We start from the raw sequence: 17,778 nt of genomic DNA on the forward strand, positions 1-17,778 counted from the left end.
GGGCCTCTCACTGTTGTGGCCTCTCCCGTTGCGGAGCACAGGCTCAGCGGCCATGGCTCATGGGCCTAGCCGCTCCACGGCATGTGGGATACTCCTGGACTGGGGCACGAACCCGTGTCCCCTGCATTGGCAGGCGGACTCTCAACCACTGCGCCACCAGGGAAGTCCTCCTTTCTTTCTTTCTTCCTTTCTCCCTTCCTTCCTCCCTCCCTCCCTCCTTCCTCCTTTCTTCTTTCCTTCTGTCCTTCCTTTCTCTTTCTTTCCTTCTTTCTTTCTTTTCTTCCTTCCTTCCTTTCTTTCTTTCCCTCCCTCCCTCCCTCTCTCTCTCTCTTTCTTTCTTTCTTTCCTTCCTTCCTTCCTTTCTCCAGAAATTTATTTTCTCACAGTTCTGGAGGCTACACATCCCAGATTGAGATGCCAGCCAATTTGGTTCCTACTGAGAACTCTCTTCCTGGCTGTGGATGACCACGTTCTCACTATGTCCTCACATGGTGGAGGGAGAGGGAGGGAAAGAGGAAGGAAGGAAGAGAGGGAGAGCAGGAGAGCTTCTTTTTCTCTTAAAATGTTTTCTCAGGTACCTTGGGAAAAAGTGTCCCTTTTTTCTTTCTATGCCACATGGACCCATTCATTAGCTAGAAATAAATTCCAATTAGGCAAAGAAACAGCAGTAATGCAGGAAATGCAAGTGAATCAAGGAAAAAGTAGCCATTTGTTTTTAAGGGAAACAACCAAATAAGCAGTGCCACCAGCCTGTAAAGACCCCAAACACACCCAGAAGTCCCTTCAGAATTCATCATGGATTGTCTAATCTTGGTTGTTCCCTGAATTTCAATTTCCTCATCCATAAAGTGGGGAAAATACCCACCCTTCAAGTTTGTGGGAGTATAGTACAAAATGGTATATCTGACAGCCCACTGCTTTGTGTATAGTAGGAGCCCAATAAATGCAGTTTCTTTTTCTCCTTTACCCACTTTCTTTCTCCTCTGATTTACCCCAAGTTAAAGATGCTTTCTCACAAGCGTTAGAATTCAAAGAATAAAGATTACATCTTAACCACTACATTGTACTTATCTTTATTTCCTGTTTTTTTTTTCTTTCTGCGTTTTATCTTAAATGTACATTATTTCATCTACTTTAAGGACACTAAGTAGCCCTTGTGAGTTGACATGGGAATCTAATTACCATTATAACACTGTTTCTTTGTCAGGGCCAATGTATTATGTTTGCAGGTCTATCACAGAAGATTTCTTCCTTTACAAGTGGGAATTCCATTGTGAAGTGCTTATAGGAAAAGTCAGTACTTCTTTCTACTGCTTATAAGTTTTAGTTCTTGTTTCTAAAATGAAATTCCATATCTCAGCCAATTCTGCTGCCTATGTATTTATTACTGGCTTTAAGCAATTCGATTTTGATAGTACCTTGGTGTATCTGTCTTCACATTTCTTCTGCTTTGTGTTTGATGAACTTCTTGGATCTGTAGATTTGTAGTTTACAGCAAATTTGGAGAGTTGTTAGCTGTTATTTCTTCAAATGTTTTTCTGCTTTCCTCTTTCTTCCCCTTGGGACTCTAATTACACATGTATTAGGTTGATTAAAGTCTCACAACTTACTGATTGATGCTTTGTTCATCTATTTTTTTTAAAGTATTTTTTAATCTCTGTATTTCATTTTGGATAGTTTCTATCCAGTACATTTTTCATCTCAGACATATCTTTCATCTCTAGAATTCAGTTTGGGTCTTGTTAATATCTCTTCTCTTTCTCCGTGCTCATGTTTTCCTTTACCTTTTTGAACATACGGAGTATAATAGCTGCATTCAGTGTCCTTGTCTAATAATTATCATCTGTGTCATTGCTGGATCTGTTTCTATCGATTTTTCTCCTCATTATGGATCATGTTTTCCTTTTTCTTGCATGCCTTTAATTTTTGATTGGGTGCCAGGCATTGTAAATTGTATGTTGTTGGGTACTTTTTTTTTTTTTAATTTAATTCCTTTAAATATTTTTGAGCTTTGTACTGGGGCACAAGTAAGTTATTTAGAAACAGTTTGATTCGTTTGAGGCTTTGATTTTATGCCTTGTCAGCTAGGACAGAGCAGAGCTCTAGTGGTAATTTGGCCCATCACTGAAGCAATACCCTTTGGAGTGCTCTGCCTGATGCCCTGTGTATTACAAGTTTTCTCCACTCTGGTTCTTTAGAACATAGACTATTCCCAGACCTGTGTGAGCTCTAAGAATTCTACCAGCTTCTTACCAGAGGTTCTTTCCCTGGCTACAGGTGGTTGCCTCACACAAATGTGCTGATCAGTCCTTAGCTGAAGAATTGAGGGGAACTTCCTGCAGATCTCTGGAGCTCTGCTCTCCTCTCTGGTACTGTGTTCTGCCTTGGCCTCTCTGAATTCTCAATTCTGTGCCTTCACCTCAGGGAGTCTGCCTGCTCTGTACTGCAGCCTGGAAACTCTCCAGGGCCAATCCTAGGACTCATCTCAATTGTTTTTCTTCTCTCCCTGTCCTGCACTGCCTGTTGTCCAGTGTATGTTTCATATGTTTTGTCTGGTGTTTTAGCTGTTTAAGAGGAGATGGTAAATCCAGTCCCCATTACTCCATCATGGGCAGAAGCGGAAGTCCTATCTATGTATTTAGGTTTGTTAATTTGATCTCTAAGGTTCTTGTTTATACTGATTGTGTGGGTGACAGACCTCTTTCAAGGTTGTTTTCATTTTTGAAATAAAGACCATCCTTTTTCATTGTTCCATTATACAATTAGGAAGATAGGATTAATTTGCAAACCAGAAATAATTTAATTTTGCCTTGGTCCCTGGGAGGCAGAGAAAGTCAGGTCTCAGATCAAGCACCCACCTATCTCGACAGCAGTGCTGACCAGAACAGTGAGTGTGGCTCTTCCTGCCTCACATGTTAAGTTAGACATGCAAAAATCCCCACTTATTCTTCCACTTCCTTGCAGTTTTGCTGAGTAAACAACCTGAGCTCTGTGAGCACAGGGTTTAAGAGCACACTTAGGTTCCGATTTTTGCTCTGCCACTTGGAAGTTACGTGACTTGGGAAAATTATTAAATCTCTTTTAGTCTCTTTTTTCACCTGTAACCTTGTATTATAAGTTGGTAGTGAGACTGAGAAACTGCTTCATTAGTTTTCATTGCCTGGAGGAAGAGAAGAAGGCCCCTAGGCTGACTGACTCCCTAGTCCCGCCCTCTGCCATGGCCCCTTCTACTGCTCCCTGGTTTGCAGCTCTCCTCCCTGACCCCCAGGTTCCAGCCCACACTGCCCATAGGGCTGCCCCTCTGCCACCAGGACCCAAGAGGCTGGCCCAGGCAGCTGCTCAGGGTCCCCTCAAGTGTGTGCAGAGGCAGGTGTCTGGGAAAGGCCGCGGAGTGGGGCTCCTGGACAGAGTCTGAGGCTCTTGGGAGGGAACCTTGGAGCCATATGCACTACTGTTTGGAGCATAAGTAGAACTAGAGTCTAAGGAAGGAAGGAAAGTGGGCTGGTTTCCACCTGGCAAAGTCAGATCTACCCCCAAAGTCCTACTGATTCTGCCCGCTTCATATCCTTCCAGTCCATCTCCTCTTCTTCATCCCCGTGCCACTACCTCAGTTTACGCAGCCATGACGTCACTCTGGAGTTACCTCAGCAACCTCCTGAAAAACACGTTTTCAGTTTCCCACACTGTAGCTTAAATAATCTTTCGGAAGTGCACGGCCAAACCCCTGATGGTGTCACTCCCCATTACCGGCTTCCTGTCCTCTTAAAATCCTTTAGGTGGCGCACAAGGCCTGTGCCAGCTGCTAAACCTCAGTTCATTTTTCCAGCCTCTTTCTCTCTGTTCCTTGCACTCAGTTTAACAAGTATGCCAGAAAATGTTCCCTCACCCTTCCCGGCCTTTCCGCCCGGAGCCCCTTTCCCCCTCTTCTTTGCTAACCCTCCACATCACACTTGCAGCACTGAGCTCCGGCTGCACCTTCTCTCCTCTGCGCTCCCACGGCAGCTTCCTGCCGGGACACACACCCCAACAATCCCAACCCCCTGTTTACTTGTTTCTCCACCTCCCCCTCGGTTGTAAATTTCTTCCTGGTAAGGCACCTGGAATTTGATGAATGGATATGTAAATAAACGGATGCATTGATGCATGACACACAAAAGAGCAGGATAGGCAGGGATCTGTGGCTTCTCGAAGAATTAACGACTTAAAAGTCCAGGCAGGGCTTCCCTGGTGGCGCAGTGGTTGAGAGTCCGCCTGCCGATGCAGGGGACATGGGTTCGTGCCCCGGTCCGGGAAGATCCCACATGCCGCGGAGCGGCTGGGCCCGTGAGCCATGGCCGCTGAGCCTGCGCGTCCGGAGCCTGTGCTCCACAACGGGAGAGGCCACAACAGTGAGAGGCCCGCGTACCACACAAAAAAAAAAAGTCCAGGCAATTTTTACTTTTCCCCCAATTCACATCTCTCTTTTTTAAAAAAAAAATTTATTTATTTCTTTTTGGCTGCGTTGGATCTTCGTTGCTGCGCGCGGGCTTTCTCTAGTTGCGGCGAGCAGGGGCTACTCTTCGCTGATGCGCGTGGGCTTCTCCCTGCGGTGGCTTCTCTTGTTGCGGAGCACGGGCTCTAGGCGCGCCGGCTTCAGTAGTTGTGGCTCGCGGGCCCTAGAGCGTGGGCTCAGTAGTTGTGGTGCATGGGCTTAGTGACTCCGTGGCATGTGGGATCTTCCCGGACCAGGGCTCGAACCCCTGTCCCCTGCATTGGCAGGCAGATTCTTAACCACTGTGCCACCAGGGAAGTCCCAATTCACACGTTTTTACTCTGCTTATTTGATGCTGCCTAATTTTCACAGGTTGAGATCCCTGGGAAGCAGGCCTGCAATGGAGAATGTGCAGGAAGTCTGCGAGGGAATGCTCTTGGGAACACCTGTGAGAGAAAAGGGGCCACGGGCTAGGCAGAGGGAGAAGTTAAATGGTGATGCAGCTGCAACGAAAGCCTTCGCAACTCGAGAGAAGTCTGGGAGGACCTTTCAGATATGTCTCCCATCAAGAAGGGTGGCCAGGTCTTTGAACCCATCTCTTTTTCTCTAGGCCCCAACCCCAAGCCCATGGAGTAGATGTGGGCTGCTCCTGGGAGGGGACAGACACTTGGGTGTGGCAGCTCCCTTTAGATGAGGGCAGTTCCTGGGGAGGGATAGCTGTCAGTAGGCAGTACTTGTTGTCTGCTGTGAACGGAAATGTGGGGGGCACACCTCGGCATCCACTGCACTAATTAAGACTTCTCTTTCTCTTCTAACTGCTTGCATATGAACAAGAATATCAAGGTACATAAAAAGTGTTTATCAAATACTTTTTCCTTCTCTACTTAACTTAGTCCCTGGGTGGTTTATTAGATTCTGGAATACTCAGACATAACTTAGGATACTGCTGCCTTTCAACAATTTCATATCACTAATATAAGCTAACATTTTTTAATGTTACCTGTTCCGGTCACTGGGCTAGGTGTTATTGAATTTAATCCCCATCACGACCTATGGATGGGTACTATTATTTCCCCCATTTTACAGAGGAGAAAGCTGAGACTAGGAGAGTGATTTACCCAAGGCTGAGTTGTGTCTCCCACAGAATTCATGTTGAAGTCCTAATCCCTAGTACCTCAGAATGTGTCTGCATTTGGAGATAGGGTCTATAAAGAGGTAGTGAAGTTAAAATGAGGTTATTAGGGTGGGCCCTAACCCAGGATGACGGGTGCTCTTATTAGAGGAATTTAGGCCACAGATATGCAGAGAGGGAAGACCATGTGAAGACACAGGGAGATGATGGTCCTCTGCAAGCCAAGGAGAGAGACCTCAGAAGAAACCAACCCTACCAACACTTTGATCTTGGACTTCTGGCTTCCAGAATCTTAAGAAAATAAATTTCTATTGTTTCAGCCACCCAGTCTATTGTACTTTGTTAGGGCAGCCCTCATGAACTCACAGGATCGCCACAGCTAGTGAGTCCTGAGCTTTGGGATCTGTACTGGCTGCCTGCCTCCAGAGCCCACCACTACTGAACTAACTGACCACTGCTGCTGAAAGGGTTCTCTCAACTACAGGCTGCCTGTCAGCTTCCTGAGACGGGGAACAATCTGTTTCTTCCTCTATCTCCTGCTGTGGACAAAAGACCACACTCGTTAGCAGGTACAAGTTCTTTTGTTTATTCAGCTGCACAGCTAGGGGAACTTTCTGCTATCAGTGAATTCCAAAATGCACATGTGAGCAGGGCACTCATACATAGAAACACGAACAGATTATGACTGGACCAGTATGGCACCTTTAACTCCCAGGAGCCCCGCTTGGATACGGAAATAGTTCCTGTAATACAACCAAACTAAGTATACAGACCCTCTGCTGTTAGAATAGCTTCTTTTGCACTAACGAAGTCAAAAGAGATGGCCTCAGGTCAACATTTTGCCTACAAAATATTCTGGTTTCAGCTCTTCTCAGTGACGAATACAGGGTGCTGCAGTCAAAATGATGGCTATTTCTGGAGTGACCACCACCAAGACCAGAGCTCTAATCCATACCCTTGACGTCTTGACCACATCCTCTGCTTCCCAGATCCTGCTGTGCCCTTTCAGGGACCAGGACTCTCCTTCCCCAGTCAGTCCACAGCACCAGGCTGCAGAGTGGGGAGATGGTGCATGGGTGGAGCACTGTTCATGGTCTTCCCAAATTTGTTCTCTCCTTCTCCAGTTTTAATTGGGCAAATTGTCACCCTGCTAGAGGTGTTTTCCAGCCTCCCTGGTAGGTAGATGTGGCTGTGTAGTTGAATCTTCACCAAAGGATTGGGTCACCTTCTGTGACACCTGCTGAAAAGGAAATTGCCTGTCCTTGAGACCATTACTTCACTCTTCCTGGGAGCTGGAATGTGGATATGGTAATGATCCAGCATCAACCATGCAGACAAACACATCCTAATCTAGGGGACAGAGGAGCAAGGTGGGTCCCTGACATACGTGGTGAAATTAAACTGAGCTGTCCCTTAGACGAGGCTTGAAAAAAATTTCCCGTAAGGGGCCAGAAGGAAGTATTTTAGGCTTTGTGAGCCACAGTCTGTCACTTACTCTTTTTTCCTGCTTTTTACACTTAAAAAAATGTAAAAACCATTCTTAGCTTGTGGGCTTTAAAAAAAACAGGCTGCAAGATGGATTTGGCCTGTGAGCTGTTTGCTGACCACCTGCTCCTGTCTGGACATGAATGTGAAAGAGAAATAAAACTTGTATCTCAGAGTCAGGGAAGGCCTCTCTCAAGAGGTGACACTTAAGTGGAGATCTAGATAAAATAAACTGTGACTTATGTAACTATCTGGGAGGAGAGCATGGAGTTAGGGAGTGGAGAATGAGGACAGAGGTCCTGAGGTGGAAAGGAGCTTATAACATGGGTCAGTTAGCAAGTAATCACCTCCTCACTCCAAGTCTGCCGTCCCCTGCCGTACTCTATGAGACTGGAGCCGTACTCTATGAGACTGGAGCTGGACCTGTCGACATCTCCCCTTTGCCAGCTGGCACAGTGTCAGGCTTTGCCAGTAAAGGGCACTGGAGGGACAAAGCAAAGAGGAAGGGGCTTGTCCTTCTGGTAGTTTTCCTTCTTGTCCTTACAGTGCAGCACCCGTCCTCTGGTGAGTTTGCGGGCACCTCGACCAGTGGCTTCCTGCTCTGACCTGCAGCGCCTTGATGAACTTCACCAGCCAGTGTCAATATTTAACAACTAGGGCTTTTCTTTAAGAAAGAAAAGCCCTGATTTGTAGCGTTTGTAGCGTTTCCTGACTTCCACGGCATGAATACTCTCACCGTGACCAATTTCAACGCGGGCTGGAGAAAAGAAGTGCAGAACTGGCTGTTGCAAGCCCGTACGGACCAGCTCGCACACACCCCTGGGGCAGCCACACCTGTCCAGTCAGGCCTGAATTTCACCCGTCCGGAGTCTCGGGCTGGGGGTGCGGGGGAGGGTTGGCTCTCCTAGGTCTGCTTCTTCCTCTGGTGCTCTCCCTCAGTCCCAGAGGTAGGAGCTGCTCCCCATGCTGCTATTCCTATATTAAGATCTCCTTACCTCCTTTAACAGATAATCCCCCTTTACTAGCTAGCACTTCTTTGTATTAAACGTTCCCTGCCTAAAGAACAAGTGTGGTTTCTGTCTCATGCCTGGACACTTGTAGATGTGACCCTGTCCCAAGAGGCAGCTCAGTATGGGGCTGAGGAAGGGCCAGGACCAAAGGCCCATTCACAATAATACTAATATAGGATGGCCACTGCCTGCACAGCTGCTCTGTGCCAGGCCCAGAACCCTAATGAAGTCGGCATCTTGGCTGTTACTCGCAGCCAAAGGCATGCTAGTTGATACAGTCATCTCAAACAGAGGGCGTGAAGCGATGAGCTGCAGGTGGGACTAGGTAAACATTTCTTCCTAAATCAGGAAAGACACAGGAAAAATCTTAAGGTGCTTATAACTTTTATGGAATAGAGTCCTAAAACTGATTAGACAAAAGTACAATTCTGTCTGGAGACTTTCTCACCCACAGTCCATTGGGAAGGCTCTTTTCTGGCATGAACTCTCTGATGTCTGATAAGCTCAGAACTCCATCTGTAGGCCTTCCCACATTCTTTACATAGGAAAGGTTTCTCTCCACTGTGGATTCTCAGATGCTGACTTAGATATGAGCTTTGACTGAAGGCCTTCCCACACTCATTACACTCGTAGGGCTTCTCCCCTGAATGAACCCTCTGATGTTGAACAAGATGAGCACTCCACCTGAAGGACTTCCCACACGCATGACATTCGTAGGGTTTCTCTCCTGTATGAATTCTCTGATGCTGAATGAGGTTTGAGCTCTGGTTGAAAGTTTTCCCACAGTCACTGCACTTATAGGGTTTCTCTCCAGAATGGATTCTCTGGTGGATTATAAGGTGTGAGTTATAAATGAAGGCTTTACCACATTCACTGCATTCATGGTCTTTCTTCCCTGTGGGAGTTGTCTTAAGGGTGGCAACCATCTGCCTGAAGCTTTTCCCCTGAGCGGGGGACTGCTTCAGTCTTTCCCCTTTGAGATTTCTCTGCTGCTGCTCTAAAGGGGCCTCAACTTCAGAGGCAGCTTCAAATGTAGAGGTGCTGGTGGTGAGTTTTTCTCTGAGCACCTGTGATTCCACGTCAGTAATGGGTGGTTCTGGCAACGACCCTTTGTCCTTGGGCTCTGCATCATCTTCTGCAACAACTGATGGAAAATGTAAATATACCTGTTCTGGATGTATGGAGAAATGACACTTGGATTAGGATTTCTGGCATGAAAATAAAAGCTTAAAAAATATTCAATATACACACATGACAAAATTCAGAAGGAAAGTCATTTAAATATGAACACTGGTCATCTGTTGGTGATGGGACTGTGTAGGGGAGAAGGTTTCTTCTTTTTTCTCCCCCCTCCCCCTTATCTGTTTTTTCTAAATTTTCCTTAATGGAACACTGCAAAAATGTTATTTGAAAAATAAATTTCAAGGCAAGACCTTCTTTTTTAGGATTTACTCTTAAAAAATATGAGCAAAAATAATATTTTCAAGAAACTGGGGAGTGATGTCGTGTGGGAAGGGAGAAATGAGAATCACAGGTTGAGGGAAAAGGGATGTTCCTTAACGCACAAAGACCCTGCTCCTCCTGTGTTCGTGACCTTCACCTCTTCCCAGTCATTCCCTGCCCCACAAATCTCTAGCCACAGAAAAGGATCCCCAAGCAGCTGGCTCCTTTACTGAAGGGACGACTGCCTTCTTGGTGCTTTCTGCCTTTCCCTTTGACCTGCTCCTTAAAAAACGAAGAGTGCTCGGGGCTTCCCTGGTGGCGCAGTGGTTGAGAGTCCGCCTGCCGATGCAGGGCACACGGGTTCGTGCCCCGGTCTGGGAAGATTCCACATGCCGCGGAGCGGCTGGGCCCGTGAGCCATGGCCGCTGGGCCTGCACGTCCGGAGCCTGTGCTCCGCAATGGGAGAGGCCACAACAGTGAGAGGCCCGCGTACCGCAAAAAAAAAAAAAAAAAAAAAAACAAAGAGTGCTCTGCGTTTTTTAAAACACGCTTTTTGTGTTTTAACTGTTAACGCTTTCTGTAGTCTACAGAGAACAAAAAGCAATTGCTATAAGGTATTGCAAGACTTGAAAAATACATTTTTTTTCAGGTTAAATGTTTGTGGTTAAAGAAACCTGAAACATGCTTGCTGAAAAAAAAAGTCAAACAGTAGTTAGCTTTGAAGAGAGACTTACAAAACAGAAGTAAAGGAGACAAGGAGAACTCTGCAAGAAAGGCAAGGAAGTGCTGGGAAATAAAAACATACTTATGGAGTAGACACTAAGATTAATCTCCATTGCTAGTTTTTCCCATTTTGTTGCTAACAAGAATTTGAATTGTCTTATGCTTTTGTCTGGTGCTGGTGGGGTTGTGGTGTAAAACAAAGTATTTAAATAGAGTCTTCTTGATTAGCAACATATTCATGTCACGTTCCCGACGGTTCATGAGGTTATACAGCACTCAGCAAGGACAGTGCGTGGTCCTGAGGCTCTCACTCTAGAGTTTGCCGTAGGAGAGAGGAGAGGATGTTTGTGGGGATGAAGGCAGGCCGGAAAGGAAGTTTTTGTGGTGAATCTGAAGCGCAGAAGTGTAGATGTAAGAGAGTATCAAATAGGGCTTTTAGGTGGGGGGTAGGTGGTAGATAAAGGTGATGACAGGCTGTGTCTCACGCGGAGTGTGTTATGGCTTAAAAAGTATGTTTTGGGAGTCATGAGAAAGTTAAAAGAGAAAAGATTTCCAGGCTGGCCTGTAGCCCAGGGCAGTGGAGATGATGAGGCAGGAAGTGAATGAAGTATTTTCTGGTCCTGTTTTAGGGCTCTCTAAAGCCAGGAGATGCTGGTGAGGCTTTACAGCCAGATATGATTGAAATTTAATCCTTACGGCTACTATATGAGGTAGGTTATCGTTATTCCTAATTTAGTGAGTGATGGAACAGGCTACGTCTCTCACCTAAGAGGTAAGAATAGTAAGGCCAAGATGATGATAGCCAACTTTTGACCACCTACACTGTGCCCTTTATACTCTCTCCTCCTCCTCTCCCTCCCCACAGAACCCTGCTCCTCACCGCTCTCTGGGAAAGGCTGGGTCTCCTTAGGCTGGAGCTGGATGCTTGGTTTCTCCTGGGCTGCCCCCACAGGTTCCTTCTCCTCCCACGGCTCTTCCTGTGCAGGTCCGTGTGCCGGGCCTGGGACCTGGAGGTGATCAGGCACCACTCGGTTTCTGTGGAGCCAAAGCTTCCGAGGAGACTTTAGAGAGCCTCCTCAGAGTCAGCACAGGGGCAGGAAGAGGAGCTAGAGTCTTATTCAGGACTTGAGGGCAGAAAAAACACACAGAAACACACACTCACTGCTCTGCCTGGCCCAAAAGAGTTTTGAACTTGGCAACTCCCCCTACCGCTGCCCCTCTGTCCAGCCTGAAGGCCATTGATCTGGCTCCCACAACAGAGCGTATGTTCCCCTTCCCACCTGCAGTCCTGGTTCATCAAGTTCTTTCTCTAAATCCTCCAGCACAGTCACAGCCTCCTCTCCACTCTTAGGGTGATGTCCCCGCACCCAGGACTGGAGCTTCTCTGGTAGGATGGTCAGGAATTGTTCCAGCACCAGTAACTCCAGGATCTGCTCCTTGGTGTGCCTCTCGGGCCTTAGCCACTCACAGCAGAGTACCCTTAGTCGGCTCAGGGCCTCCCGGGGACCAGGAGTCTCCTGGTAGCAGAGCTGCCTGAAGCGCTGGCGGAAGATCTCCTGACTGGGAGAGTGGTTCCCATGTAGCCTGGTCTCATACTCCCAAGACTGTTCCTCTTCCTTTGGCTCCATCATCATAATCTTCTCTTGATCCTGTGTATCCTGAAGGGCCAGAGTTTCAGCTGCTGTTAGTGATCCAACCATCCTAGCCTGGACTGGCTCTGTAGAAGGCCCATACTAGCAGGAGTCTTTCAGGGGCACCCTATAACATAAGTAGAAATCATTCTTTTTTTTTTTTTTTTTAATTCATTAACACACACTCAGCATCTACCAAGAGCCAAACCCTGTACTATATACCCTTTAATACTTTTTTCTCCATTCCTCTCCAGATTCCTATTCCAGTAAGAGTCATTGCCTTTGAGATACTTACAATCTGGTATACAGATATGTAAAGAGTTTGCTACACTAGATAATACAACTAGATAAATGCTATAGCAGGAGAAAACAGCAGGGAAAAAAAAAGTGTTCCAGGATCCCACTGGAAGAAACAAGTCTTAAGCAAAACCCAAGTTTCCAGAGCTCAGAGCTGAGAAACTTTTCAGTGCAAGGTGACTTGCCTGTTTTCAATTACTGACTCTCAGAGGTATTGAAGAGGCAGCCTCGTCCCAGATGGCCCCTCCATTCTTTCTCAAGTTTCTGTAGTGGCCACAACAAAAGAAGAATTTAAATCTCCTATGAGGCAATCTTATTCAAACGCCCAGGATCCGTAGCAGGGTCCTGAGATGCGGCTGCTATGGGCAAGATGTGGTCTCGGGTAAGGTGTCCAGCGTCAGGAAAATCTAAAGGGAAGGAGATGGGACGCACCCAGAGGCCATTAAAGGCACACAAACAGGGGCGCTGGCCGAGGACAAAGGAAGCGCGGAAGACGAGCGCAGAAGCCTGTTTCTCGGGGTGATGCTTCGGCGGCGCCAGCCCCCAGCTGAACTCCTGCGCACGGCACTGGGCAGGGGACCGCCCGATCGCCTGGGGAGGGGGCTGTCCTCCATACCAGTTACAATTCCCCACCCTTCACTTTAACCCTTGGGATCTCCAGAGAAGAGGAGAGGCGCACCGGGCCAGCCCCCACCCTCCACAACACGTGACGTAATCCGTGCAACCGGGCGCGGGAACTGTGGGGACCCAGACCCCGTTCCGCGCGGTCTGGCCTCGGCTCCTCACAGGGCTGCCTGCGGGGTGTGCTCACTGCAGAAACCGCCGCTGCCCTCCGGGACTGGCCATAGCAGCGCGGGCCAAAGAGCGACACCCGGGGCGCCGCGGCTAAGACTCACCTCGCAAGACCCGGAGCTCCCATCTGACCACTTCGGCGCAGCGCGCTTCCAGCCCACACGCGGGGGCAGGTGTGCGCCTGCGCACCCGCGGCCGCGGCCTCTCCGGTCGCGGAGGCCTCTGGGAATCGCAGTCCTTGGGCAGTGGAGCGGGGCCGGCATGAGCGGGCCTTTTGGCTTAACGGCTGAAGGGCCTCGCTTTTCTGTTCAGTTGTAGGTCCAGGGGCCGTCCAAGCCGATTTAAACGTCAGGGAAATTCCAGCCTGTGCGTGGCCTCTTTGCAGCATTTCCTCCTCTACGTTCTGTTTTCTAGTTACATCTTACCAGACCTGATTAGAGGATCACAGCTGAGGAGGAAGTTACCCACAGGGAGAAAATATTCCCAACCACCGGCCTATGCGTGTCCATTAGTAAATAGAAAGCAATTCCTGCGGAGGAGTAAAAAGAAATGTAAGGTTGTAGTTTACTGGGGTAGGGGAAAAAGGACTTGTTGATAGAGGAAATCACTGCCATCTTCTCTTCCAATAATGAGAGAAACATGCGTCTGATTATGAGTTCTAGGTAAGGTAACCATTATGAGAATGGAAAAGTACAGTAGAACGTCCAAATTAACAAGGGAAAAAATAGGATGCACTAGAACTTGAGCAAACTAGTAAAAATCAGAAAGAAAAGAATCCAGCTGGATCAAAAGAGGAAATCAAAAGCGAAATTACAAACTCTTGAATTCTGCAGGGGGGATCAGGAAAGCCTGAGATAAGAATTTGGACAATTCATTAGCTGTTTAGGGACAGGCAATAAACAGAACACTTCGTGGTAAAATCTATAGGACCTAGCAACAGCCATGCTTGAAAATGTATAACCTTAACTACCTCACTTGTTAATGAAATAGATATAAAACAATTTAAGTCACCTTAAGAAACTTTTTTTTGAGCTGAATTTTCTTTTTTTAAAAATTAATTAATTAATTTTTATTTATTTTTGACTGTGTTGGGTCTTTGTTGCTGCTCTCGGGCTTTTTCTAGTTGCAGCGAGCGAGGGCTACTCTTCGTTGCAGTGCATGGGCTTCTTATTGCGGTGGCTTCTCATGTCGCAGAGCACGGGCTCTAGGTGCGCGGGCTTCAGTAGTTGTGTCTCGCGGGCTCTAGAGCGCAGGCTCAGTAGTTGTGGCGCACGGGCTTAGTTGCTCCGCGGCAAGTGGGGTCTTCCCGGACCAGGGCTCGAACCCGTGTCGCCTGCATTGGCAGGCGGATTCTTAACCACTGTGCCTCCAGGGAAGTCCCAAGAGACTTTAAAATCATAGTAAAATAAACCCAAAGAAGCAAAGAAGAGGGAATCAGTAAAGATAAAAACTAATTAATGGGACTTCCCTGGTGGCACAGTGGCTAAGACTCCGCGCTCCCAATGCAGGGGGACTAGATCCCACATGCTGCAACTAAGAGTTCGCACGCTGCAACTAAAAATCCCTCGTGCTGCAACTAAAAAAAAAGATCCCGCATGCTGCAACGAAGATCCTGCGTGCCGCAACTAAGACCCAGTGCAGCCAAATAAATACTTAAAAAAAAAAACATGGAAAAATTAAAAAGAAGAGATAAATTCAAATGCTAATTTCTTTGAAATGAGCAATAAAGCCGATAAACTTGTTTAGAGCCTTATTAAGAAAAAGAAAGATTAACCAGAATGGGAATGAGAAATAGAACATAACCATAGAATCAGAAGAGATGAAAAGAATTAGAGACCATTTCATTAGGGTAGGAATTTAGGGTAGGATATTGGAAAACCTAGATGAAATGGATGATCTTCTGGCAAAATATAAATTACCAAAATTGTGTGCACCAGCCAAATGTATATAAAACAACCCTGACTGGGGGTGGCAGGGGGTGGGTAAGAAGACCCCAAGAAAGTGCTAGAGAGCAGTTACATTTAGATGTAACATGAAGCACCACTTTCTGGCAAACAACTGAATTTCAAATGGGAATCATTAAAATACTTAACTAGAGGGAATTCCCTGGAGGTCCAGTGGTTAGAACACTGGCACTTTCACTTCCGGGCCCGGGCTGGATCCCTGGTCAGGGAACTAAGATCCCACAAGCTGTGCGGCACAGCCAAAACAACAAAAACACTCAACTAGAAACCAGTCACCAAGTTTAATTTGAAATAAATGGATACTTTGACCAAGCAAGCAAAATATAATTTGACCTGAATTTTTTTCTGCAGTGACTAGTTTATGGTTATATCTGGAAGGGAAAGAAAAGAAAGGAAATTACACATACTGTGCTCCTGTGATGACTATAGTTTTCAACAACTGCCACAAAACTAGAAAATTATAAACTCGGACATTCATTCAAACATTTATTGAACAAAAATATATGTGTAAATCTAGGTCTGGGTTGGAGGAGAGGGGATACAAAAACGTAGTTCCCTGCTTTCAAAAAGCTAAATGCGTAGGGAGTGTGAAGAAAAAAGGAGAACATGCATAAAAGATTTACAATGTAATAATGGCTTCCTGTAAGCTGTGAGACTGGAGAAACAAAGGACTTTGGTTTGTTCATTCAAACAAGTCATGCGTCAGTGTTTGAATTTTTCTTACAATGAACAATGTAAAAAAAAAAAAGCGACAAGGCATTTTCCTTTAAAGAATTGAGTGTGTGCCCTTCAGAACCTGTCAGACACGTGGCCTGTGTTTAAAGAAACAGTTAGTTTAAGCGGTGGGGACTCTGAATGCCACAGGGGATCGGGGGGCCTGAGATAAGAGTCAGGACAATGCATTAGCTGTTTAGGGACAGTAATTAGACCAGACCTCAAACTAAATGCCAAGACAAGAACTTTTACTTTAGGTAACGGGCAGCCACTGGCTACTTTCTGAATGTGAGTTTGCATATCTGTGTGTGAGATAATAAAAGCAGTATTTCAAGAAAAGCAAATAGTGGTGTGTATGATGGATTAAAAAGGTGAACAGTTCTGAGGCAAGTAGAACAGCAATGGAAGACCAAGGCTCAGAGAAGCCTAGTTCACTTTCACTCTCAGGATCTCAAGGTGCTGCCAGATCTGATCCAGAGATTCTTTATGCTAAGAGGAAAGAAAGCACATGGGGGTACAGTCTCCTTGATCACACATCCAAAAAATGGTCATGGATACCCTTCAGAGGTAATGAGGAAAAATCATTTTACCCAAGATTCTAAGAAAACTCCAGAGACAGAGAAACCAGTCCTTCCAAACTCATCCCCAGCTGTTCAAGGCCCTCTTCATCACAGGCTGAACTCATGCCCAACCATACAAGACATGGCCATAGTGTCACATGACTGACCAGAATTTTAGGTCTTCTAATCTCATAAACTTCAGAGGTAGGGAGAAAGTTCCTCCAAATCTTTATTTCATGAGAGATTCAGAAGCTGAAAGGAGAAATTATTTGTACTCTAGCTGCAGCCAAAGGACATCAACATATTTACCTGCTCTATTTTCAACATCCTCAACTGCTATATTCAAACCCATCCTGATTCAGGGAAGAAATGGTTTGGAGGAAAGGAGCCAGCTAAAGAGGAGATTTAGTGACCAATGTCACTGGTGTGCTTGGTAAAGACAGATTTGATAGTGTGTTGGGAGAGGGACCTCAATGGGTTGAGGAAGAGAGTTAAGAATTGGAGCCAATGTGGGAATCCCCTGGTGGTCCAGTGGTTAGGACTCTGTGCTTTCACTGCCGAGGACCCGGTTTTGATCCCTGGTTGGGGAACTAAGATCCTGCAAAAACTGGCTACAAAGGGAGATGATATAGGGAAAAAATGGGTTGGGGTTGAATTTTGTTTGGTTTTTAGGATGCAAGATACTTGAACATATTTGTACACATCTGGGAAGGGGCAGTGGAGAAGAGAGGTGAAGATACAGGAAGGAGATGGGATAATGGGATGCAGTGAGGTCCCAGAGGGAGTGGGATAGGAAGCACAGACAGAAAGGTGACCCCCTAGATATGAGAAAAGGCAGTTCTATTAAGAAGGGAGCAAAGTTGGGTACAGTATATGAGAGATGTGTGAGGGAAAGGAATGGAAGCAGAAAGTTGAAAATGTTTCTGTGCAAAGGTCTCTACTTTCTTTGTGAAGAGATCCTGTGCTAAGAAGGGCGGTGGGTGGGTGGTTAGATGTGCAAAGAGAGGGGGAGGTGTTAAGTGGTCTTACAGACAATGGGAGAGACTGCCGACTAGAGATTGCATTAGTGTTGAGTGCCCAAAGGCATAAGTCTCCCTAGGTTTGTGATTTTCTTCCTCAACCCAGGTGCAGGCTCAGGAAAGGACAATTAGGACTGTCCATGGTAGTTTTGTTTTGGCCAGGTACACGTGACTGACGAATGAGGCAAAAAGGATATTGGTAAAAGAGTGGCTGAAGTGTTGGACAGAGGTATCTAATAGGAAAGGGTGAAAAACAGGGAGGGACAATGGATAGAAAGGTCACTGGACTGGAGACCCGATGAGTTATAAGAACACAAAGATTAAACCATACAACAGTGCCTTGACTCCTTTGAAATAGTTCAGATGGTCGAAAGAGCCTTTCCAACTCACTACAATTTGCCTTTTATGATATGGCCTCTAATTTGCTCTCTTCCATCTTTCTTTCTTTCTTCCCTTCCCTTTCCTTTCTTCCTTTCCTTCTTTCTTTCTTTCTTCCTTTCCTTCTTTCTCTCTTTCTCTCTCCCTCCCTCTCTCTCT

General features: G+C 46.3%; 2 protein-coding genes across 7 annotated transcripts in view; one reads left to right on the forward strand and one right to left on the reverse strand.

Annotated features, from left to right (window-relative positions):
- Nucleotides 1-6,079, forward strand: part of ZFP3 (ZFP3 zinc finger protein) — a 25,118-nt gene extending 19,039 nt beyond the window's left edge. For both annotated transcript variants that reach the window (XR_008619376.1, XR_003682888.2), the window contains one exon: nt 4,844-6,079. The gene's annotated coding sequence lies outside the window, so the exon portion shown is untranslated. The remainder of the gene's footprint in view (nt 1-4,843) is intronic.
- Nucleotides 6,080-8,465: 2,386 nt separating this feature from the next.
- Nucleotides 8,466-17,778, reverse strand: ZNF232 (zinc finger protein 232). 5 transcript variants are annotated; one of them, XM_028498949.2, is made up of 5 exons: nt 13,089-13,134; nt 12,378-12,456; nt 11,545-12,022; nt 11,145-11,271; nt 8,466-9,269 (listed from the first exon to the last, which is right to left on the reverse strand). In XM_028498949.2, the coding sequence occupies exons 3-5, from the start codon at nt 11,962-11,964 to the stop codon at nt 8,509-8,511; spliced, it is 1,308 nt and encodes a 435-aa protein (XP_028354750.1). In that variant the 5' UTR covers nt 11,965-12,022; nt 12,378-12,456; nt 13,089-13,134; the 3' UTR covers nt 8,466-8,508. The 5 variants fall into 5 exon arrangements, with proteins under 5 accessions (XP_028354750.1, XP_028354749.1, XP_007109259.2 ...); XM_028498948.2 differs by lacking the exon at nt 12,378-12,456 and having other exon boundaries at nt 11,545-11,922; nt 13,089-17,778; XM_007109197.4 differs by having other exon boundaries at nt 12,378-13,161.

Source organism: Physeter macrocephalus, chromosome 14, assembly GCF_002837175.3.
Source record: "Physeter macrocephalus isolate SW-GA chromosome 14, ASM283717v5, whole genome shotgun sequence".
In the NCBI taxonomy this organism is placed as follows: Eukaryota; Metazoa; Chordata; class Mammalia; order Artiodactyla; family Physeteridae; genus Physeter; species Physeter macrocephalus.

Excerpts from the sequence above, each read along its gene's own strand:
- ZNF232 (XM_028498948.2), bottom strand. The coding sequence starts at position 13,247 with ATGCCGGCCCCGCTCCACTGCCCAAGGACTGCGATTCCCAGAGGCCTC. Across the intron at positions 11,272-11,544 it reads TTGATGAACCAGGACTGCAG|GTCCCAGGCCCGGCACACGG; the intron begins GTGGGAAGGGGA and ends GATCACCTCCAG. Across the intron at positions 9,270-11,144 it reads CCAGCCTTTCCCAGAGAGCG|AACAGGTATATTTACATTTT; the intron begins GTGAGGAGCAGG and ends CCATACATCCAG.